Below are 25,110 nucleotides of genomic sequence, written 5' to 3'. Positions count from 1 at the left end.
TACATATGTGTCCCTATATTTATAATATACCTATATAGTACCGTATTTTTTGGAGTATAGGACGCACCTAGGTTTTGAAGAGGCAAATTTTTTAAAAAAAGTTTTTACACCTACAAACCTCCCAAAAACGGCTCATTTTTCGTGAAAATAGCCCCATTTCCCCCCCAAAAATGGGCATGAATAGCCTTTAGGAGGCTTGTAGAGTGTTCCAGGGGATGGGGGGGGGGGAATGAGCAAAATACAGCCCCTTTTTCACGAAAACGGGCCCATCTTTTGTCAAAGAAAAGAGCATTAGGAAGCTTATAGAGTGCTCCTGGGGGCTGGGGGGCAAAACTGAACGAAACACGGCCCATTTTTTGCTTATTTCTGCCCTCCCCAGCCCCTAGGAGTTCTCTGAAAGCATCCTAAAAGCTATGCACAGCCATTTTGGTGAAGGGGCAGGGCTTCAAGAGGCAAAAAAATGCTGTATTCGGTGTATAAGACGCACCCAGATTTTCACCCTCTTTTTTGAGGGAAAAAGGTGCATCTTATACTCTGAAAAATACGGTATATCCCTATTTTTATAGTATATCCATATAGCATATCCCTATTTTTATACTATACCCATATAGTATATCGTGACCCGTCAAAACTGCGCTCAACTAAGCCACGCCCGATTAAACCGCGTCGCTGACGTCATCAACAGAGCGACAACAGCCAGCGCGGAGAAAGAAGGGCGCTTTAAATAGCGCTTTGAAAGCAAGCCGATTCAACTTAAGGTAAGGGTTAGGTTTAGAGTTAGCTTTAGTGTTAGGTTTAGGGTTAGGTTAAGGGTTAGGGTTAGGTTTAGGGTTAAGGGTTAGGTTTAGGGTTAGGTTAAGGGTTAGGATTAGGTTTAGGGTTAGGTTTAGAGTTAGGTTAAGGGTTAGGTTTAGGTTTAGGATTAGGTTTAGGGGGGTTAGGTTTAGGTTTAGGTGTTAATTTTAGGTTTAGCGTTTACAGCGTGCTTCTGTCTCCGTGCTGTTGTCGCCCTGTTGATGATGTCAGCTACGCGGTTTCGTCGAGCGCGGTTTAGTCGAACGCGGTTTTGTGGTGGAACCATAGTATATCCCTATCTATATATCCATCATCAAACCTCTCGGTCCCCTGAAATACCTTGCCACCCAAATTTACAGAATTGTGGCTGAAGAAAATTGGGTGCTAGTGAGTCGATAGAGCAAAGAATGTTCTTAAATTGTCTCAAGATTTAGTGGAGCCTCAGAAAAACAACCACCGGTGCCTTTGCAAATAAGAAGACACAAGATTAACAAACCACAAGCAGCTTGTGAAATCTCTTTGATACCTGTACGTACCTGGCACATTTTATCGGCCGAGGGAGATGACCTGGATCGTACGTGCATGGTCATAGGCTGGTTTTCTGTCCGATCCAGCAGATCTTCTGCGGAAGCCGATTTCCCAGGCTTCTTGGTGAGCCGCGTCTTTTTCTCCAGGATCTGGTTGACGGGCTGCGGCGGGGTGCAGAGGTCGAGATCGGTCTGTGTGCTTTTTGTCAGCTCCGGATTCACTCTGTGATCTGGGCGGCCATCTGATTTCAGCCAACTGGGTGTGGAGCTTTTGCTGTTACCGCCGTGATTTGGAGGGCCCGCCATCTTGCTCTCGAATTCAACGGGATTAAAGCAGCCGTGAAGCCCGGGCAGAGGAGAGTAAACGTGCCCCATTCTAGAGGCCCATTCTAGAGTCTCCCTGGTGTGAAAAAGGCTCTGGTCTTGGAGAGAATTCATGCTGGAAGCCGGGGACAAAGATTGGCTCTCTTGGCCGTTGGTTTGCCGGCACGGGGTCTGCGATCCTTCCCTTTCTTGAGAAGCCGACGAAGGGCGCTTCCCAATTTTGCGCTTAATATAATCCGCCAGGGCATTTTGCTGCAGCTGCTTCAGCTCCGGCCTTGAAAGATTGATGGTGGAAGAAGCTTTGTTCTCTTTCTCGAAGATCTTGCGTCGGTCCGCCACGGTGCTCTCTTGGAAGACAAACTGGAGCATCTTCTTCTGAAGCGAGGATGGCGAGAGGTCGTTATCTGACACGCCGATTTCGTTCATCTTCTCTGGTTCGGAGTAAGACCTCTTTTTCTGCTCCGAAGTTAGCCGTTTCCGTCCCCCGATACGGTGCACGTGTAGAGGTCCCGGGAGGCCATCCTTATTGATAGGCTCCATCTTGATCTCCGTCGGTGTGATGCTGTGCCTCTCCTTTGGGGTATGTGGAGATGCTGTTGTGCTCCTCATCCCGGTGAGGGCTGAAGCGGGTCTTGGCGTACTTCTCTGAACCTCCTTCCCAAAAGCAGGGCTAATGTTGAGGTCCTTACGTCTGAACGAGGTGGCCCTCAAAACCTTCGACTGGGCATCCTTGATGCTGTTCCTGTAAGTCCTGTTAACAGGGTTAATTTCCCGCTGCGAGCCGTGCGGTTCCTTGGCGCTGACTTTCTGTAAGACTTCTCTCTCGGGTTCATCCAACAACTGGAACGTACTACGGCTCCTCTGTAGCTGCCCAGACTTTTTGTGCGACTCCTTGCTGGAGCCCCCGTGGCGGTAGGTGCTCTGCTGATCTGGCGGCGCTACCAAAGCCGCCGCAATTGCCCTCTGCTGCTCGGCAGAGTACCGGTTGGCCTTTTCTGGTTTGCCAGTACTTCTTTCATTTAAATAGAGCACATTTGGGTACAGGTCTGAGTTATTTGTGCTGGCCGGCCTGCCGTGTTCATCCAGCAATTGACCGTATTCTTGAGAGTTATGTCTACGTCGGCTATCTTCAACGCCGGACTTCTTTGAATTTTGGCTCAAGCTATTTGCGCTCTGCGGGCGCGGATGGCCTTGTTCCCGTCGCTCTATCTTGCTGACCTTCTCCAGCACAGAACATCGGGTCTTCCTAGACTCCTTTTTCCCAGGCCAGGGGGGCTGAAAGCTGTTGTTGCTGCAAGATCGGAACTGGTCAGCTCTGAAATCGGAGGTCTTTGGGAGCAATGGAGAGGAAGGTTCCTCATAATTTGGTTCCGCGCCGTGGCTGTAATCGGCACTCATCGTGGCATCTCGGTGATCTTCTGTGGCACGCCATTCTCTCTCCTGCCAATATTCTGGGGCCTGCTCTTTAATATCCTTTTCTTCCTGGTTGGCATAGTTAACCAAGTGCCACTTGGCACCCGAACAATTCCTACCCGGTTGCGCCTCCTTCAAATCCATGGGGTTTTGAAGCTGGGTGCTCTCTGGGATATTTTGCAAGGAAGAGAATAGGAACTGCTTCGCCTTGTTGGGGTTCCACTGGTTTTGTGCAGCAGGATCGCCCTCATTTATCGGCAGGTTGGCATTCCAGTCCTCTGGCTGTTCCTCTGAAGTGTACGCCTTTGATGGGCAGAAGGCTTTGCTCTCAGCCACCGCGTCTCGCAGGTGAAATGACCACGGCTGAAAAGCATGGTTCAAATATTGGGCATCGTTCGCGCTTTCTTGGATGTTGGGTTGCGCGGTGTAGGGGAGATCTGCTTCCTCTTCCTGTCTCGGAGAGGTTGGGTAGGCTTGAGGATGGGTCCTGTATAAGACGACTTTCGAAGTCTCATTGTCCATCTTTTTTTTCCCTGCTCCGGAGGGTCCGCATTCCGGATGGTAGAAGACGGTTGCCTTGCTCGGGATGCTCTGGTTGCCGTTCTCATCCACGACGGGAAGCGGCTTGCAGGAAACGGCCTTTTCGTAAGAAGCGGGGAAAGAAGCCGGAGGAGGAGCGTGACCGCTCTCTTTGGCAAGCGCCGGGTACACCAGCCCGCTGTTGTTCGCAGAAGGGTGAGGAACCTGAGCAAAATGTGGTTCGGGAGAAGGGACGGGGTAAACCCCAGTAGGCAGCAGAGGCTGTCCTGGTTGAGTAGCTTGTGGGTAACCTTGTTTGGGCTTCATGGTGGGGCTGCCCTCTGGACTCCTCTCCATCACGGTGTGGAGCTGTCCTTCTAGGAATCCCGGTTTCGAGAGCTGCCCCGGAGGCGGCGCGCCCTGGCCTAGGAGAAGCCAAGCGTTTTTGGAATGGGTCCTCAACGCCTTTCTTTGTTCGTGACTAGACCAAGAGGTGGGCCTGTCATGGTGCCTGGTTGCTGCGTAGCTATCACTTCGGGTGGGCGGCATGGGAGGCCCCTTCGCGTACTGGCTCTCGTTGTCCAACGAATTCCGCCCCTGCGGGACTTTGTGATGGCCGTGCGGCCTGCTGGCGCTGTAAGCTTTAGGGTGGGCCTCCCCGCTGGCTACGAGAGCAGAGGACTTCACCTCATACTCCTCTGAAACGCCTCTCTGGGCATTGTAGACCGTCTTGATGTACCGGATGTCCGCCTGACGCATGCCGCCTTCTTGCGGCCTGGCTCGGGAATGCACGTTCTCCATTGAATAGGATCTCTCCTTGCAGAAGGGAGGCAGCTGATACTCGGGGGTGCTGGAACTGGTGGAGAAAGAGCTGTAAGCAGAATCCCTCTTGCTGTGAAGGTGAGCGAGTTGGTCGATGCTACTGGTGGACTTGGCTGGCGAAAGATGGCAGGAAGGGTGGGCGTATCCCGCCGGCAGGTGATCTAGACTCTCCATGCTCCCCCTGGAACTGTACTGGTCGGGACTTCTTCTTAAAAAGCCATGGTCGAAGTTGGAGAGGTCGTTGGTGGAGGAACTGGAGCGAGCGAGAAAGAGAGAGAGAGAGACACACAAACACAAACACAGAAGGGAACACTTGGTTAGCGTGACTATGCGAGTGAGCGAGAGAGAGAGAGAGAGGGTGGAATGGATTTATAAAGGGACGGAGGGATATGTTTAGTTTATAGAGGATGGACAAAAAGCCATATTTGGGCTTCGTGCTGTTCTTAGTGTGCAGTCATCCTGGTTTCCTAGAATGAACCATTTTGACATTGAAACACATGTCTCTTATTTATGACTCTAAAGGGAGGGGGGGGGGAATAGATGGAGGAGATCTCCAGAGGCGGCTTTGCGCGTGTGAGTCAACTGCACCCATGAAATTCATCACAGGCATCCTAAACATTGCCGAAATATTCAGACATCATTAGAGGAAGGAAGATCAGGACAAGGGGAGTAGGGGAAGGGAGAAACCCGTCCTTTTCTAAGTCTTCCCCGCTCCAATTCCACCCCCCCCCCTTTTAAGGTGCTGATGGTCATGGCGTTTGGGAAACTCCAACTAGACTTCCTTCCTCCTTCCCTTTCTCCTTCCTTCTTTCCTTCTTCTCCTCTCACCTTCCTTTCTTCCCTCCTCTGTCTCCTTCTTTCCCTTTCTCCTCCCCCCTTCCTCCTTTCCCCCTCCTCTTTCTCCTCCCCCTTCTTTTTCATTCCTTCCTTCCCTCTTCTTTCTCCTTCCTTCCATCCTTTCTTCTTCCTTCCTTCCTTCTTCCCCTCTCTCCTTCCTTTCTTCCCTCCTCTTTCTCCTTCCTTCCCTTTCTCCTCCCCTTCCTCCTTTCCCCCTCCTCTTTCTCCCCCCCTTCTTTTTCATTCCTTCCTTCCCTCTTCTTTCTCCTTCCTTCCATCCTTCTTCCCCATTCTCCTTCCTTTCTTCCCTCCTCTTTCTCCTTCCTTCCCTTTCTCCTCCCCCTTCCTCCTTTCCCCCTCCTCTTTCTCCTCTCTCCCCTCCTTCTTCATTCCCTCCTTCCCTCTTCTTTCTCCTTCCTTCCATCCTTTCTTCTTCCTTCTTTTCTTCTTCTCCTCTCTCCTTCCTTTCTTCCCTCCTCTTTCTCCTTCCTTCCCTTTCTCCTTCCCCATTCCTCTTTTCCCCCTCCTTTCTCCTCCCTCCCCTCCTTTCTCCTCCCTTCCTTCCCTCCTTTCTCCTTCCTCCCATCCTTTCTTCCCCCTTCTTTCCCTCTCTCCTTCCTTTCTTCCTTCCTCTTTCTCCTTCCTTCCATTTCTCCTTCCCCTCTCCTCTTTCTCCTCCCTCCCCTCCTCTCTCCTTCCTTCCTTCCTTCCTTCCTTCCTCCCTCCCTCCCTTCCATCTCTATATACACCCCACCACATCCCCCCACTTCTCACGGGCTGATCTGTGGTCAAGACATGGCCAGAGTTACCTCGGATGGTAGGCTTGATGCCAAGGACTGCTTATCGTCCCCTGAGATATTTGCATCATACTGAGATCGGCTGGGGTCTCCGGGAACTTGGCTGGCTGCCAGGAGTGTGATCTGTAGCCCACTGGATCACTTTGCCTGCAAAGAGACAGAACGGCGAACCTTGTTAAGAGTTGGCTATTTGCTCAGGTACCTTGGTGTGGATAGCACTATCGCAAGTCTTATTCAGCATTTACCTTGGGCCAAAAATGTGACACTGCCCAGAATTTCAACATGCCACAATCCCTGCTCTCTGATTTTTTTTTTTTTATTCCACTAGCCGATAACCTGGCATTTTCCCAGGTATTTATTTATAGAAGGAAAATGTCTGGACCAAATGTAATTTCTAATGTTGGATTTTCCCCCTTATCACAGGGAGCCCCCGCTGTGGAGTACTGTGAAGCCGTTACCGTGGCAACTCCACTGCGCTGCACAGTAGAAGCCATTTTAAGGCACAACAGGCTGTATCTTAACAGAACACCCCCCCCCCCAGGGGTGTTAGGGGAGTCTTACCCCCACAGTATTTGTTTCCAGAGAGTAATCTGTGTACCAAGTTTGGCTGATATTGCTCGAGGCGTTCCAGAGTTATGCGCGCGCGCGCACACACACACACACACAGAGTGCTCTCTCTCTCTCTCTGTGTATGTATGTATGTATTTTACTCTTCTACGCATCAGGCATGAAGAAATCACCAGGCTGGAAAAACAATTATTTATTTAGCTGGGGCTGGATGTTCTAATTGTGGCGATCTGAATACTAAGCAAACACAATACTGTGTGCTGTTCGTTTCGGCTGCAATTTATCAGCGTTAAGAGCAACGAGACCTTTTCAAACTCAAAAGTAAGTCTGGCTGTTACCTGTGATGGATTTGGGCCGCTGTAAATCGCATATTTCGTAGGAGACTCAGAATACAGACCAAGAGAGGCGCGGCAGTGAAACCTTACGTAAACTCATTTCTGTCTCCATAGTGGGTAAATTAAATCATTTCAATCAGAAGCAAATCCATGAAAAAAAATGTAGAGAAGAGATGATTTCTGTAGAATGTATGTAATTCATGGATAGGCCCATGTCATGCTGGGGATACCAACAATCGACTGAGTTTGATGGGACCTTGGAGGTCTTCTAGTCCAACCCCCTGCTCAAGCAGGAGATCCTATACCATTTCGGACAAATGGTTGTCCAATCTCTTCTTTTATTTTTCCTAGAAATTTTTTTTATTTTCCATTTTCATAGCATATAATCACATGTATACTATTACATAGTCAATATCATGTTGTATTATTAAGTAATTACATCAATTCATCTTGCCATCAACTACCAAAGAGAAAAAAACCAGTTATTGGCTCTTCTGTTCTCCATACACCATATTTATACCTTATCCGACATTTTCTTCCCCCTTTCTCCTCCCCCTTTCTACATCCTTTCTTCCCTCCATCATCCTTTTCTACTCTACTTCCCCTTCCTTTCTCCTCTCTCCCATTACCACTCCTCCTAATACACCTCATCTACCCCTCCTCACCCTCTCTCCTGTCCCTCTCTTCCTATCTTTCTTCTCTCCTCTGCTTCCCACTCTTCTACATCCTTTCTTCCCTCCATCATTTTCTACTCCACTTCCCATTCCTTTCTCCTTCCTCTCTCTCCCCTTACCACTCCTCCTTATACACCTCATCTACCCCCTCCTCACCCTCTCTCCTGTCCCTCTCTTCCTATCTTTCTTCTCTCCTCTGCTTCCCACTCTTCCTCTAATTCACTTGGTGTATTTCCGCTTCTGAGCAAACTCCCTTTTGTGTTGATGGCATTTATAATTCCATTTCAATATACATAAAAAAGAAAAAAGTAGCAGTATACATGTACAATCATAATACATTAAAATCCAACACCCTAATCTCTTCTTATAAACCTTCTTATAAAACAACCCACAATTTCAGGAGGCAAGTCATTCCACTGATTAATTATTATTCTATTCTATTCTATTCTATTCTATTCTATTCTATCATCTTTTGCAATCTTCTGACCAGCAAACTTCAATGGGGAAGCCAGATTCCCTTAACAGCCATGTTACTAACTTAAAAACCGCAACAGTTCACTTAACGACGGTGACAAGAAAGGCTGTTAAAATGGGGCGACATTCACTTAACTGTCTTGGAAACGTGTGGCTCAACTTATGTGGCTTCCACGGTTTTTTTAAGGACTACCTTAAGGATCCTTGATTTCTGATTTGCATATTACGAGACGCCAAAGAAACCATCGGATTCCCCAGAGGGATGGGATCAGCCAAATCTCCTGTGAGGCAGCTGGGTGAATAATGCAAGAATTCCGCAAGAGCCTGTCTAAAAAATATATATCCCGGCATCAAAAATAGATACGCTGCATTTGGAAGAGCTGAATAAGTGCAACAGAAGTGTGGAAAATTGCAGGGAGTCATGACTATATATTGAATAAAGAGGCATGCAAAAATGACTAGTGGAGAAAAGTTATTTATAGCCAGTGACGTTGCTTATGTAGATTTTTTTTTTTGTGGGGGGAATGGACGGATGGACTTGTCAGAATAGATAAATATTTGATTCCATGCCCTCCTGACCCCAGACCGGATTTAAATAGAACTGCCCATCCCTGCTACGATATACATGCAGCAAAATGAGGAACCAATGCTTCATAATCTCAGTGCTGTTTAGTTGTAGCTTCTGTCATGCTGGCAAGACAAATTGGTAGTTATCCATATTCTCTCATCTTTACATGGATTAAAGAAACAAGAGATCTTGTCTGTCTCTGCGTCTGATCATCCTTGCCAGAGGAGAGTGGAGGGGGGGAGAATGAACATACGGGGTTGCAAAAATAGAAACGGCTCCGGGTTTTAGAAGAGGATTTTCTCCACATTTGATTAGTAGAAAGGACAGAATAGAATGGAATGGAATAGGAATGAAATAGAAATGAATAGAATAGAGCAGAATTAGAACTAGAAATGAATGGAACACAATTAGAAATAGAAATAAATAGAATAGAATAAATGATGAATAGAATAAAAATAGAAATGAATAGAAATAGAAATGAATAGAAATAGAAATGAATAGAATTAAAAATGAATAGAATAGAAATAGAAATGAATAGAACACAATTAGAAATAGAAATGAATAGAATAGAATAAATAATGAATAGAATAGAATTAAAAATGAATAGAATAGAAATAGAAATGAATAGAACACAATTAGAAATAGAAATAAATAGAATAGAATAAATGATGAATAGAATAGAAATGAACAGAATAGAAATAGAAATGAATAGAAATAGAAATGAATAGAATAGAATTAAAAATGAATAGAATAGAAATAGAAATGAATAGAACACAATTAGAAATAGAAATGAATAGAAATAGAAGAATAGAATAGAATAAAAAATGAATAGAATAGAAATGAATAGAATAGAAATAGAAATGAATAGAACACAATTAGAAATAGAAATGAATAGAAATAGAAGAATAGAATAGAATAAAAAATGAATAGAATAGAAATGAATAGAATAGAAATAGAAATGAATAGAATAGAAATAGAAATGAATAGAATAGAAATGAATAGAATATAAATAGAAATGAATAGAAGAATTAGAAATAGAAATGAATATAAATAGAAATGAATAGAATAGAATTAATAATGAATAGAATGGAAATAGAAATGAATAGAACACAATTAGAAATAGAAATGGATAGAATAGAAATGAACAGAATAGAATAGAATTAAAAAGAATAGAATAGGACAGAATTAGAAAGAATAGGATAGGATAGAATAACAGAGTTGGAAGGGACCTTGGAGGTCTTCTAGTCCAACCCCCTACCTAGACAGGAATCCCTATACCATTTCAGACAAATGGCGATCCAACATCTTCTTAAAGGCTTCCAGTGTTGGGACATTCACAACTTCCGGAGGCAACTTCTGTTCCACTGATTAATTGTTCTAGCTCTCAGCAAATTTCTCCTTGGTTCTAAGTTGCTTCTCTCCTTGATTAGTTTCCACCCATTGTTTTCTTGTTCTACCCTCAGGTGCTTTGGAGAATAGCTTGCCCTCTTCTTCTTTGTGGCAGCGCCAGAGATATCTACAATTCATTTAGTGATCATTCAAGGTTGCAGAGGCACTGAACAAAGTAATTTATGATTCTTTTTTCACACTTACACCCATTGGCGCACTGGCGGATCCCCTGGGTCACATGTGGCAACTGACTCGTATTTATGACGGTTGCAATGTCCTGAGATCCCGTGATCACCTTTTGCGATCTTCTGGCAAGCAAAATCAAGACCATCCGCTTAACCAGCTGCTAACTAGCTTAACAACTGCAGTCATTCACTTAACAACCGTGGAAAGAAACATCACTTAACAACCGTCTTGCTTAGCAACAGAAATTTTGGGCTCCATTATAGTCGTAAGTCGAGGACTACCTGTATTTTCATTTATTCTTTTTAAAAGTCTCTAGATCTTCTTTTTTTCATAGCTTAAGGTCATGTTTACCTACCCTTTTGCAACCTTCTGGCAAGCAAAGTCAATGGGAAAATCAGATTCATTTAACAACCGTGTTCGTAAACTCAAGAACTGCCGTGGTTCACTTAACTGTGGCAAGAATGGTCGTAAAATGGGACAAACATCGCTCGACAAATGTCTCGCTTAGCGACAGAAATGTCAGGCCGTAATTGTGGTCGTAAGCCGAGGACTACCTGTACTCCAGAGCCCTGCATTTTTAAATGTTATAAATTACACCTTTATTTGGTCAGCTCAGAACCATAAAAACGTAATGGAAACAGAGTTTGGAGAAGTTGAAAGTCTGGGTGGCATTTTATGATCTTGGTCATAAAAACATTTTTCCCTTCCGTGGAGTTCGACTTTCTTTCTTTTTATATATGGGAAATAGTTTCACATTGGGAGATGCAGATTTGTACCTCTTCTTGCAGAAGCTACTGGGGCAAAAGATACTACTGTCAGCGTTCCAAGTATCATGTAGAATTAAATCAGAGTCCAAGGCAAAACGATCCTGAAAGTTCCAATTTAATAAAGCAGACATCTTAGCACATCTGTGTTAATCCCAATTCTGGAAATGACATCAGAATCCCACCCAGTTAAAAGTTCATGATCTTGTCCCCACACCCACAATCCATCACATGGTCCAATCTTCTTCTTCCACGCTGGCATCCACAACCAGCTGCTTCCGGTCAGGTGTAAAAGTACGGAGACAAAAGATGACCTTGGCTTCTAGTAAAGAATGAAAACAATACATTCCACAATCCTATTCCTGTCTATTCCCCCCTCCCATCGACTATACTAATGAAACAGCATATTGAAATAAGAGAAAGTGTGGCAGGCCAAAATTCTAAAAGGAATATAATTGTAGGCCTGACAACTACCTCCTGTAGGTACCACAATGTTGAAGGACCTCTCAGCCAGAAAATCTCTGGCAGAGGTGGGTTGCCCCCAGCATTACTGCCAGTTCGGTGCGTGCAAAAAGAGGTGCACTCTGCGTGTATGCGCATTTGCACAAAAATAGGTCTGTGCATGAGCAAAAAGTAAAAAAAGGGGGGGGAATTAAATTTGTGCAATGAAAATTGTTCTGCGCATGCGCAGAACCAAAAATTGAGATGGCGACTCCGGGGGGGGGGACCAGTTCGGGGGGGGGGGGGCGTGGCAAGCCTGGGTCGCTGCCAGTTTCAGCGATCCAGGCCGCCAAACCACTTCTGGTTCGGCTAAATAAAATAATAAATAAAATAAATAAAATAAATAAATAAAATAAATAAAATAAATAAAATAAATAAAATAAATAAAATAAATAAAATAAATAAATAAAATAATAAATAAAATAAATAAAATAAATAAAATAAATAAAATAAATAAAATAAATAAAATAAATAAAATAAATAAATAAAAATAAAATAAAATAAATAAAATAAATGAAATAAATGAATAATAAAATAATAATAAATAAAATAATAATAAATAAAATAATAATAAATAAAATAAATAAAATAAATAAAATAAATAAAATAAATAAAATAAATAAAATAAATAAAATAAATAAAATAAATAAAATAAATAAAATAAATAAAATAAATAAAATAAATAATAAAATAATAAATAATGAAATAATAAATAATAAAATAAATAAAATAAAAAATAAAATAAATAAAATAAATAAAATAAATAAAATAATAAAATAAATAATAAAATAATAAATAATAAATAATAAAATAAATAAAATAAAAAATAAATAAAATAAATAAAATAAATAAAATAAATAAAATAAATAAAATAAATAAAATAAATAAAATAAATAAAATAAATAAAATAAATAAAATAATAAATAAAATAATAAATAAAATAAATAAAATAAATAAAATAAATAAAATAAATAAAATAAATAAAATAAATAAAATAAATAAAATAAATAATAAAATAAATAAAATAAATAAAATAAATAAAATAAATAAAATAAATAAAATAAATAAAATAATAAATAAAATAAATAAAATAAATATAAAATAAATAAAATAATATGGGTTCTAATGCAGGGAGAACCGCTGTCTCTTTTCATTTTCAGTATCTGGGGCTGGCTTTGTCTTTATGAGGTGTGTTTATGAAGCTAGCAGGCAAATTAGGAATACAGTTTGGCCTTGAAATAGTAACTGCCAGGAGAGATTTGTCGGAAACCTGAGACGTGACTGTTGTGGGGAAAGAAGGATGTGCTGAGGCTGAACTCCCTCCTCCCCCCCCGCCCCAGCTCTGCAACTGGAGCAAGGCAGAAACGGCAGGAGACTCTCCGATCTGGAGGTCCTGTTTTTTTTAATGACAGGTCAGTTGCTGGCAGGATAGAATTGTGTCTTAACGCCATGGCCTGACAGACATTATGGACTGTAAATTTAATTCTGAATTTAATTGCATTCCTTCTGTTTGGTTGCATACTTCGCATTTTTAATGTGACAGCTTGCTTGAGATTTGGAATAAGCCAAAAAAAAAAAAAAAAAAAAGGATTATGAACCCCATAATCTTGGAGGGCCGGATTAGCATTGTGTTTGTCCTCCGTGGGCTGGGACGGTGGGGGGGTGGGTGGAGGTTGACAGGACTGCCAGCCTCCTGCAGCACCCTGCTGGCCAAAATGGGGCACGGGCGGCCGCTTTGGCTGGCACGGTGCGGAAGGAGACCGTCTAGGCCAAAAACAGGGTGCGCAGGGGCCGTCCATGCCCCCCCACCCGGTGTCTCATTTCCGCTAGCAGAATCACCGCAGGTCGGTCCTTTGTTATTTCGATCCGGGCTGAGGGCCTTGAGTTTGACACCCCTGGTTTAGGGCGAGAGAATTGTAAAAATCCTAGCAACCAACATAAAGAATTAGCTCGAATGCTCTGCTATTATAAAAAAGGTTCCCTCGCACATATGTGCTAGTCGTTCACAACTCTAGGGGGCGGTGCTCATCTCCATTTTGAAGCCGAAGAGCCAGCGCTGTCCGAAGGCGTCTCCATAGTCATGTGGCTGGCATGACCGATCGGAGAGAGAGAGAGGAAGAGAGAGAGGGGGAAGAGAAGACAGAGGGAGAGAGAGAGAATGAAGACTGAGGCAGAGAGGGGGAAAGAGAGGAAGAGAGAGAAGACGGGGGAGAGAGAGAAAACAGAGGGAGAGGAGGAGAGGAACAGAGAGGAAGAGAGAGAAAGGGGGAGAGAGAAAGAGGGAGAAAGAGAAGGAGAAAGACTGAGGCAGAGACAGGGGGAGCGAGAGAGAGGGAGAGAGAGAGGAGAGAAAGGGAAAGAAAGAAGGAGAGAGAAGACAGAGAGAGAGAGAGAGGGAGAGGGGGGGGAGGATAACTTCCAAAAGGAAGTTTATTTCAATCGTTATTAAAATAAAACTCTATCCCTCAAGGCTACAAAAGGGAACAAATGTCTCTCTGACAGAAAACTTACAAAGTATTATAGACTACCACCATATTAGATATTTGTTCTGCTTGAATATTCTAAAACGCCTATTGCCCAGGGTGAACCTGAAGTAAAAGAATCAAGAAATGGCCACAAGTAAAACCCAAATTCTTACTGCTGTAGTTATTTTTTTTGTCTCTTCTAATGTCAACGTATAATTGCAAATTACCCTGCGCCTGCAAAAAACCGTGGCCCGACAAAACCGCGCTCGTCAAAATAGCGGCGATAAAACTGTGTCGCTAAAGCCGCGACGTCATCACCGCGACGTCAACAGCGCGGCGACAGAAGGGCTCTTTAAAACAGCGCGGCGGCAGAAAGCCAATTTAAATTAAGGTAAGGGTTAGGATTAAGTTTAGGGGTTTGGTTTAGGATTAGGTTTAGGGTTAGGTTTAGGGTTAGGTTTAGGGTTAAGGTTAGGGTGCTGAGTGCTTCGGAAGGCGCGGATTTGCCCTCCGCGGTTATGTCGTCACGCTAGGGTCGCCTTTTTCCTTAGCGCTTCGGACGGCGTGGATTTGCCCTCCACGCTTATGTCAGCGCGGATAAGGGCTTCGTCGTTTTGTCAATGAACCCAAAAAACCAACAACGGTATCTGATAGGTTACCTATGACAGACTTAAATGCCCTCAAGGCGCGCAAAGAAAAAGAAAAGTGGTAAAAACTCGCCTAACTGGCTTGCTTAGTGACAGAAATTTGGATTTGACTGAATTGTGGTTGTAAGTCGGGGACTACCCCTACTTCCTTTCCTGCTGTGGGGATTCTGTTTTGATGCGGGTATTTGAAAAACCTGCTTTTGAGCTCTTTTAGTATTTGTGACGTGGCTCAGTGACTGAGCTTGTCGATCAGAAAGATAAGCAGTTCGGTGGTTCGAATCCCTAGAGCTGCGTAACGGAGTGAGCTCCCGTGACTTGTCCCAGCTTCTGCCAATCTAGCAGTTCGAAAGGGCGTAAAAATGCAAGTAGAAAAATAGGGACCACCTTTGGTGGGAAGGTAACAGCGTTCCGTGCGCCTTCGGTGTTTAGTCATGCCGGCCACATGACCACGGAGACGTCTTCGGACAGCACTGGCTCTTCGGCTTAGAAATGGAGATGAGCACCGCCCCCTAGAGTCGGGAATGACCAGCACGCATGTGCGAGGGGAACCTTCACCTTTAGTGCTCGTAAAGTAAAAGCAAGGGAAGACGAAAGATAAATATAATTTCTGAACACCTTGTGACAGAAAAGAGCTCTAATCACGGAGACTGGTTGTTCCGGTCGCACCTGTCAACAGATTAACACACGGGAAAGAAAAATGTAGGAGAATCGGAGAAAGAAAACAGCAGCCAAACCAGGATATCCTGCATGGGACAGGAGGCCTGCAAACCAGGAACGCCATTGGTTATTTCCCTTTCGACTTTAAACTCTCCCTTAGCCCCCCCAAAAAGGCCCAGCAACTATATAAAGTTCCTAAACAGTTCTAGGCTACATAAACAGAGAGACAGAATCAAGATCAAGTGAAGTGTTAATACCACTTTATAAGGCCTTGGTAAGGCCACACTTGGAATACGGCGTCCAGTTTTGGTCGCCACGATATAGAAATAGATGTTGAGACTCTAGAAAGAGTGCAGAGAAGAACAACAAAGAGGGGACTGGAGGCTAAAACATGAAGAACGGTTGCAGGAACTGGGTATGTCTAGTTTAATGAAAAGAAGGACATGGGGAGACATGATAGCAGTCTTCCAATATCTCAGGGGTTTCCACAAAGAAGAGGGAGCCAAGCTATTCTCCAAAGCACCTGAGGGCAGGACAAGAAGCAATGGGTGGAAACTAATCAAGGAGAGGAGCAACCTAGAAGTGAGGAGAAATTTCCTGACAGTGAGAACAATTTATCAGTGGAGCAAATTGCCTCCAGAAGTTGTGAATGTTCCAACACTGGAGGTTTTTAAGAAGATGTTGGATAGCCATTTGTCTGAAGTGGTGTAGGGTTTCCTGCCTAGGCAGGGGGTTGGACTAGAAGACCTCCAAGGTCCCTTCCAAGTCTGTTATTCTATTCTAAAGATATCTGCTTGAGGCACCAAAAATAATTCCCGGTAAGATCTGAGGTGCTTTTGAAGCTTTCTTTACATTTCACACCATCAAAGACACAACATACAATGCAGTTTGAAAACCGCAGGGCTCTTTAGGAGTTACAGCCATCTTTGGAAGCAAGTTGAGCCCCCTTCCGAATAATGTATGTCTTTTAATTCACACATCAGATTATTTCATAGCTCCCAGATTAAAGTCAACCTTTCTTTCTTTACAAGGGTGAGGGGGGGAAGGGAAGTGGGGGGGGGGGAGAAAGGAAAAAAAAGGAATGGAAAGGAAGGCAATGAAAGACAGAAAGAAGAAAGAAGGGAAGGGAATACAAGAGAAGGAAAAAAAGGAGAAAGGAAAGGGAGAAGAAAGAAGGGAAGGGGAGAGGAGAGTAGGGAAGGAAAAAGGGGGGAAAGGGAAAGGGAAAAAGAAGAAAGAAAAGGACAGAAAGGAAAGGAAGAAAGGAGAAAGGAGAAGGGAGAAATGAGAGGAAAGGAAAGGAAGAAGAAAGAAGAGAAGGAAGGGGAATGAAAAAAAGGAAAAAAGGAAAAAGAGAAGGAAAGAAAGAAAGGGAAGGCAAGAGAGAAAGGCGAGGAAAGGAAGAAGAAAGGAAGGAAAAAGGAAAAAGAAGAGAAGGAAGGGAAATGGAAAAAAAGGAAGGAAAAGAAAAAAGGAAGAAAGGAGAAAGAGAAGGAAAGAAAGGGAAGGCAAGAGAGAAAAAAGAGGAAAGGAAGAAGGAAGGAAAAAGGAAAAAAGAAGAGAAGGAAGGGAAATGGAAAAAAGGGAAGGAAGAGGAAAAAGGAAGAAAGGAGAAAGAGAAGGAAGGAAAGGGAAGGCAAGAGAGAAAGGCGAGGAAAGGAAGAAGAAAGGAAGCAAAAAGGAAAAAAGAAGGGAAGGAAGGAAAATAGAAAAAAGGGAAGGAAAAGGAAAAAGGAAGAAAGGAGAAAGAGAAGGAAAGAAAGGAAGGCAAGAGAGAAAAGAGAGGAAAGGAAGAAGAAAGGAAGGAAAAAGGAAAAAAGAAGAGAAGGAAGGGAAATGGAAAAAAGGGAAGAAAGAGGAAAAAGGAAGAAAGGAGAAAGAGAAGGAAAGAAAGGGAAGGCAAGAGAGAAAGGCGAGGAAAGGAAAGGAAGAAGAAAGGAAGGAAAAAGGAAAAAAGGAGAGAAGGAAGGGAAATGGAAAAAAGGAAAGGAAAAGAAAAAAGGAAGAAAGGAGAAAGAGAAGGAAAGAAAGGGAAGACAAGAGAGAAAGAAGAGGAAAGGAAAGGAAGAAGAAAGGAAGCAAAAAGGAAAAAAGAAGGGAAGGAAGGGAAATGGAAAAAAGGAAAGGAAAAGAAAAAAGGAAGAAAGGAGACAGAGAAGGAAAGAAAGGGAAGGTAAGGAAGAAAGAAGAAAGGAGAAGGGAGAAGGGAGAAAGGGGAGGAAAGGAAAAGAAAAGGGAAAGAAAAGATAGGGGGAAAAGAACTGAGCTGAACCTGGTTCCTCTTTAATGATTCAATCTTTTGTTAGGAACCCTTCATCTCACGGAGTCTCCTTCTACCTCTCCTTTCACCAAGACAACTCCAAGGAAGCACCATCCATGACCAGAAGTTCTCTGGTTCCCAGTTGGCTTCTTCTCCTCTCTCCAGCACTCCACGGTGGGAGCACAGCGGAAGAAAGGTTCTTACCGGAATTGCCTGGAGCAAGACCAACATTTTGCTAATTTACATTCTCCTCCTCCTCCTCCTCCTCCTCCTCCTCCTCCTCCTCCTCCTCCTCCTCCTCCTCCTCCTCCTCCTCCTCCTCCTCCTCCTCCTCCTCCTCCTCCTGAGGAGACAGAGCTTGATAGCACGATGCTGGTGTCGTTTGAGGTCAACAGGACAGGAAAGATTAATATAATCTCCCTCCCTAATCAGATTGAGCTAGTCCACAGGTACAATAGTACAGATCAGGGATTGCCTTCCTTTCCAAAGAGGGCTAGACTCTGGAAATATCTCCATTAATTTCTGGTATAAATTAATTTCTTTTTTCCCCCTCTGGCTCTGGCTCTCCTGTTTTCAGAAACCATTTTCGATCAACCTGGCTAACAAGAGTTGACAAGCACATTCCAGACCTGAGATGGCGAATTTACGGCACGCGCGACACAGGTGGCACACACAAAGCCCTCTCTGCGGGCAAGCGAGCCGTCGCCCCCAGCTCACCTCCACCGCGCATGCGCCTCCCGCCGGCCAGCTGATTTTGGGGTCTCTGCCGTGCAAGCATGGGGGCGGGGTGCATGTGGGAGATGTGCGTGCATGCACAAGGGGGTGTCACGCACGCGTGCGCAGGGGTTAGGGGTTACCACGCCACCCTGTTTTTGGTCCCAGGAGGTTTCAGGGAGGCCTGCTAGGACCAAAACAGGCCGCGGAGGGGGCACCTGATGGTAGGACAAGAAGCAACGGGTGGAAACTAATCAAGGAGGGAAGCAACTTAGAACTAAGGAGAAAATTCCTGACTGTTAGAACAATTAATCAGTGGAGCGACTTGCCTCCAGAAGTTGTGAATACCCCTACAAGTTTTTAAGAAGAGATTGGACAACCATTTGTCTGAAGTGGTGTAAGGTTTCCTGCCTGACCAGGGGTTGGACTAGAAGACCTCCAAGGTCCCTTCCAACTCTGCTATTCTATTCTATTCTATTCTATTCTATTCTTCTATTCTATTCTTTTCTATTCTATTATTCTATTCTATTATTCTATTCTATTCTATTCTTCTATTCTATTCTTCTACTCTATTATTTTATTCTATTATTCTATTCTATTCTTATTCTATTCTATTATTCTATTCTATTATTCTATTCTATTATTCTATTCTATTATTCTATTCTATTATTCTACTCTATTCTATTCTATTCTATTCTATTCTATTCTATTCTTCTATTCTTCTATTCTATTCTATTCTATTCTATTCTATTCTATTCTTCTATTCTATTCTATTCTATTCTATTCTTCTATTCTATTCTATTCTATTCTATTATTCTATTATTCTATTCTATTCTATTCTATTCTATTCTATTCTATTCTATTCTATTCTATTCTAAACTATATACCATCCAAAGTCACTGAGATGAATCAACCCTAAATTTGACGAAGAAACAAATCTGTTCTTTTAATTGGAGGCTTTCTAATCTTTTTAGATTTACGTCTCCCAAATTGTGTGAAAACTGACAAACACGGGACAGAAAACAAGGGATCCCCTTTTGTCATCTGGCACAACGAAATCTTGATTTTGGGCAGAATTAACCTGGCGCTCACCTGTTCTTCAAACGCAGCTTCACTTCATTCAACCACGACGTTTTGCCCGATGGCGAGTTGGACTTCAAATTGGGACACTGGGTGGTGTTGGTGGCGGAATGCCCTTCGGCTGCCAAGGTATCTCTGCAAGGAAGGCCCAAAAAAACAAAAGGAAGGTTTGAGACCCCTGGCTCACACATCAATCAAGGTAAAACCATCCCTTTTGAATCAAACGTGCGCGCGTAGCTTCAAGTACTTCGCTATTAAAGCAATTTCCGTTCCGTGTTTCAGTCTGAAGGTCCCTGAAATGGCCTTGTCCGTGTTGGTATCCACCAAGGGCAGGGGTCGGCAACCTTAAACACTCAAAGAGCCACAAAGGTCCTAACTGGAAGCCCCCCCCCCCACCGTTCAATGCTGGAGCTGACCTTGAAGTCCGGTTCCCCCACCATAGAGTCTCCTCCTAGCACAGCGTCCTTTTTCCTCTACCTGTCCTATCCAAAAGCCCTATCAATTGTGGAGCATGGAGCAGGGAGACTGCATGTCATCACAACACAATTATAAGTAATGCATATTTTAAATTATCACTTTATGTAAGAAGATGGATGGTTGGATGGATGATCTCTCTCTCTCTCTCTCTGCGCATGCAACACCCTGCATTCCCACCGTGCATGCGCACAACACCCCCCCACGCCCCGTTTTGGGCCTAGCGGCCTGCAGCCTCCTTGGACCAAAAATGGGGGCTGGGGGGGGAGGCTAGGAGGGAGGGAGGAGGGGGGGGAGAGAGAGATTTATATTTATAGAGATAAAATTATCAAAAAACAATGTTGATCCATGGGATTCTGAACAAAATTGATATTCCCAAGCAAATCTACTTTAAAGCAAAGGAAACTGAGTTGTGCCCTTTCTTTTTCTTTCTTTCCTTCCTTCCATTCTTTTTTCCTTCATTCATTCCTTCCTTTCCTTTCTTCCTCTCTCTCGCTCTCTCCCTGTCTCTCTCTTTCTCTCCCTCTCTGTCTCTCTCTCTTTCTCTCCCTCTCTATCTCTTTCTCTGTCTCTGTCTCTCTCTTTCTCTCCCTCTCTGTCTCTCTCTCTCTCTCTTTCTCTCCCTCTCTATCTCTTTCTCTGTCTCTCTCTCTCTCTCTCTCCCTCTCTGTCTCTCTCTCTCTCTCTTTCTCTCCCTCTCTATCTCTTTCTCTGTCTCTCTCTCTCTCTCCCTCTCTGTCTCTCTCTCTCTCTCTTTCTCTCCCTCTCTATCTTTCTCTGTCTCTCTCTCTCTTTCTCTCCCTCTCTATCTCTTTCTCTGTCTCTCTCTCTCTTTCTCTCCCTCTCTGTCTCTCTCTCTCTCTCTCCCTCTCTATCTCTTTCTCTGTCTCTCTCTCTCTCTTTCTCTCCCTCTCTGTCTCTCTCTCTCTCTCTTTCTCTCCCTCTCTATCTCTTTCTCTGTCTCTCTCTCTCTTTCTCTCCCTCTGTCTCTCTCTCTCTCTCTTTCTCTCCCTCTCTATCTCTGTCTCTCTCTGTCTGTCACTCTCTCTGTCTCTATCTCTCAGTCTCTCTGTCTCTGTCTGTCTGTGTGTCTGTCTGTCTGTCTCTGTCTGTCTGTCTGTCTGTCTCTCTCTCTCTCTCCACTTAGTCCATTACTCTCTGCTATACCGGTAACAAGTAGTTTTCAAACAGAAAATTGCAAATTAGTGCAATATTTATGTATTATTACAAAAATAACACATGTTTTTACCTGCCTCTTGCCCGCGTTACAACGAAAACTACAAATTAAATTCTACATAAGTATTACATGCCACAGCTATTATAGCTGTTGAGAGATGATGGGATGTTTCTATAATGCGCTTCATATGAAAGTAAAATAAAATTCCCTCATGTTTGCATTACTGGCTCACTTAATAATTTCTCCATCATCCCCCCTGCGTTTACGAGCAGATTATCAGACTTTATCACACATTTCTCTCCCAACTGCATGCATGGGGCTGGCGCAATTAAGGCTCCATTAAATATGCTATGAGAAAGGAAACATCTGAATTCCATTATGAGAGGATTTTATTTTATTTTAGCTGTTTTCAGCGTGAACGATCAATCAATCAATCAATCAATCAATCAATCAGAGGAGCACTGGAAATTTGCTCAGTTTATGGGGAGCCAGAAAGCCACAGATACACATACAACCAAAACAAGATTGCAAGAGACATTTTTTTAAAAAAAAAGATCTGTTGAATAATCAAACCAAGGAAGTCAATATTATTAAAGCTGAAGCTAAGCCTAGCGATTATTCATCACTTATATTTTGCTTCAGAACTACTCCATTTTCCTTGTTGTGATCCACAGAAATAAATGGATCATAATAAGCACCTTGAAACGTGCTCTTACCTGGTGGGGGGGTCCTGCAAAATTAATAGATGGGAAAGGTAATTACTTTTATAAATACATAGTGGCTTGCGCATAACTAAGGGTAATTGATTTAAGTGTGAAATTGGGGAAAGATTTGGTGCCTGCCATGTAAGAAGCCTGATTTTAACCACTTTTAATTGGAGATTCCTGCACCGAAACCGTGGAAATAATTGCTGAAACGGTGAACACAACTGGCCCAATTTTTGCTTGCGCACTAGTGAGGCCATATATGTACAGCTGTGGTCACCACGATACAAAAATTTGCTGAGATCCTAGAAAGTGTACAGAGAAGACGCAACCAAGGTGATTAGGGGACTGGAGGCGAAAAGATATAAAGAATTGTTTCAGGAATTATGTATGTCTAGTTTAATGAAAAGAAGGACTAGGGATGATACGATGGCAATGTTCCAATATCTCAGGGGCTGCCCCAAAGAAGAGGGAGTCAAACTATTCTCCAAAGCACCTGAGGGCAGCACAAGAAGCAATGGGTGGAAACTAATCAAGGGGAGAAGCAAGTTAGAACTAAAGAGAAATTTCCTGACAGTGAGAACAATTAACCAGTGGAACAACTTGCCTCCAGAAGTTGTGAATGCTCCAACATTGGAGGTCTTTAAGAAGATGTTGGATAACCGTTTCTCTGAAGTGGTGTATTCTCTGTTTTATTCTATTCTATGGATGACTGGATGGATGGATGGATGGATGGATGGATGGATGGATGGAAGGAAGGAAGGAAGGAAGGAAGGAAGGAAGGAAGGAAGGAAGGAAGGAAGGAAGGAAGAAGAGGGAGTCAAGCTATTCTTCAAGGCACCTGAGGACAGGACAAGAAGCAATGGATGGAAACTGATCAATGATAGAAGCAACCTAGAAATGTTGGTTCACTGACAAATGCGCGCCCGACAAATGCGCGCCGACAAAACGGCGACATTGAAAGCGCACCCACTAAAGCGCATCGACAAATGCGCGCCGACAAAAGCGTGCCATCGAAAACAACGCAAAAACAATGCTAACAACCCTAACCCTTACCTAAAAACCCTACGCGCTTTTGTGGGCGCGGTTTTGTCGGTGCGCTTTAGTGGGCGCACTTTCAACATCGCCGTTTTGTCGTGGCGGTTTTGTCGGGCACGCATTTGTCGGGTCACGAGAAATGTTCATGACAGAACAATCCACCAGTGGGATAACTTGACTCCAGAAGTTGTGAATGGCCCAACACTGGTGGTTTTCAAGAAGAAACTGGATAGCTGAATTGGACACCCACTTATGAGGCCACCGCCATTCCTCTGTGGAGGTTTTGTATATAATTACGTGGATTGCATGTATATGTTTACTTCTCTTCTGTCGTGTTCTCATCATAGGCTAAATAAATGACAAGGGCCCATCCCAGACTAGACTTCCTTCATTCCATGTTAGTAGAATGCTAATTCTTTGCCCTTCAATGGAGGCCTTTGAACTCCGGCGCTGGAGAAGACTCCTGCGAGTCCCTTGGACTACAAGGCCATCCAACCGGTCAGTCCTAGAAGAGATCAACCCTGACTGCTCTTTAGAAGGCCAGATCCTGAAGACGAAAGTCAAATACTTTGGCCACCTAATGAGAAGGAAGGACTCCCTGGAGAAGAGCCTCATGCTGGGAATGATAGAGGGCAAAAGAAGAAGAAAGGGACGACAGAGAAGGAGGTGGCTGGATGGAGTCACCGAAGCAGCCGGCGTGAGCTTCAATGGACTCCAGAGGATGGTAGAGGACAGGAAGGCCAGGAGGAACGTTGTCCATAGAATAGAATAGAATAGAATTTTATTATTTGTATGCCGCCCTTCTCCGGGAGGACTCAGGGCAGCGAACAATTCAAAAGGGGAAAAAGGGGAACATAAAACGAACTACAGATAATTAAAATAAGCAAGAGTCACACAACCATGGATCTCAGTCCATGGGGTCGTGATGTGTTGGACACGACTTCGCAACTCACAACAACAACTTCTTTGCACACAGATACATCAACCAAAAGGGGGTCCTCTTAAGAATACAACTTTCTGATCTCAAGAGAAAGAAGAAAACGAATAGTGAGAAAGGAAAATGTTCTAAATTTCTCCTGTTGGATAGTCTGGATGGGGTGTATGTGTGTGAGGGGAAGAGTATGTTGTATATTTGGTGGGTTGAGAGCTTAAGATAGTTTGGATGGTTGAGATTCCATTACCATGAAGGACACCGCTACTTTGGGTACTTGCCACCCCTTCTGTCTGTCCCCTCTTTGCAAGAATGTTAAGCCCCTGCATTGCTTACCCCTGAAGCCCGACTGGGGAAGTACAGGAATACTTTCACCTTCAATTTCAATATCTGAACGATATTCTTGCACTCCCGATCTTCCATCACCTGCTTACCCCCATCCTCTAACTCCCACCCTACTTGGTTTCTCGCTCCATACTTGGCTGTAGTCTACCAGCTGTTCTTGGATCTTTGCATGGTGCAAAAAGGAATGTTTTTCCTCAGCTACCAAGGAGACAATGAACACAAGGAGAAAAATTAAAACGCATTTCCTCAAGAAGAAAATATTTGCCGCTCGGGGGTTGAACTGTGGGGTCCTTGGGGTCCTCCGAGCTTGGAGGTTTCCTCGCAGACTGTCGGGGTTCCAAATAGCGTCCAAAATTAAATCAGAGTCCAAGGCAAAGGATTCCTCAAAGTTCCAATTTATTAAGAGAGCCACGTTGGCACATCTGGGGAAGCCCAAATCTGAAAGCTTCCCGGTTTTCCCCACCCAGTTGAAAGTTCATGATCTTGCCCCCACACCCACAAGTCCATCCCATGGTCCAATCTCCCACTGCCATGAGGAAATTCCACTCATCTAGTTACTGTCAGGTGCAGAGGTGCAAAGATTACCTCCCATAGACCGATTAGATCTCACAGGTTAGGTCTCCTCCGGATTCCATCTGCCAGCCAATGTCGGCTGGTGACTCCCTGGGGGAGAGCCTTCTCTGTTGCAGCTCCGGCCCTTTGAAACGACCTCCCCGTGGAGATCTGGACCCTTACTACCCTCCCGGCCTTCCGCAAAGCCACCAAGTCCTGGCTGCTCCAGCAGGCTGGGGGGCTTGTGAAATATCCAGCCCCACGGTAACTGTGAATGTTGTATATTTTAAAGTGTTGTTTTGTTTATTTATCCCCTTCCCTTGTTTATTGTAAGCCACCCGGAGTCCTTCGGGAGTGGGCGGCCTACAAGATCAATAAACTAAACTAAACTAAATTAAAAATAAAGGATGACCTTGGCTTTCCAGAAAGAATGTTGTTATGGCTACATAGCATCTAACTCCATGCAATCCCCCCTCCCATTTTCCCACAATGGTAGAATAATAGAAAGTGTGGCAGGCTGCATGCCTGACACAGATATTTCATTATCAAACTAAGTAACATTATGAGTGCTAGA

General features: G+C 43.8%; 1 protein-coding gene across 1 annotated transcript in view; it reads right to left on the bottom strand.

Moving 5' to 3' along the window:
- The window catches only part of SHROOM3 (shroom family member 3), a 214,306-nt gene that overhangs the window by 22,246 nt on the left and 166,950 nt on the right, over window positions 1-25,110 (bottom strand). The window contains 3 exon segments of the mRNA XM_087723987.1: window positions 1,332-4,653; window positions 6,047-6,181; window positions 19,328-19,450. Coding sequence (XP_087580113.1) covers window positions 1,332-4,653; window positions 6,047-6,181; window positions 19,328-19,450 — 3,580 coding nt within the window.

This window comes from Thamnophis sirtalis, unplaced genomic scaffold (assembly GCF_051295495.1).
Source record: "Thamnophis sirtalis isolate CommonGarterSnake01/CBP01778 unplaced genomic scaffold, rThaSir2_p1.2 scaffold_10, whole genome shotgun sequence".
In the NCBI taxonomy this organism is placed as follows: Eukaryota; Metazoa; Chordata; class Lepidosauria; order Squamata; family Natricidae; genus Thamnophis; species Thamnophis sirtalis.
This window is presented reverse-complemented; position numbering and strand designations above follow the sequence as displayed.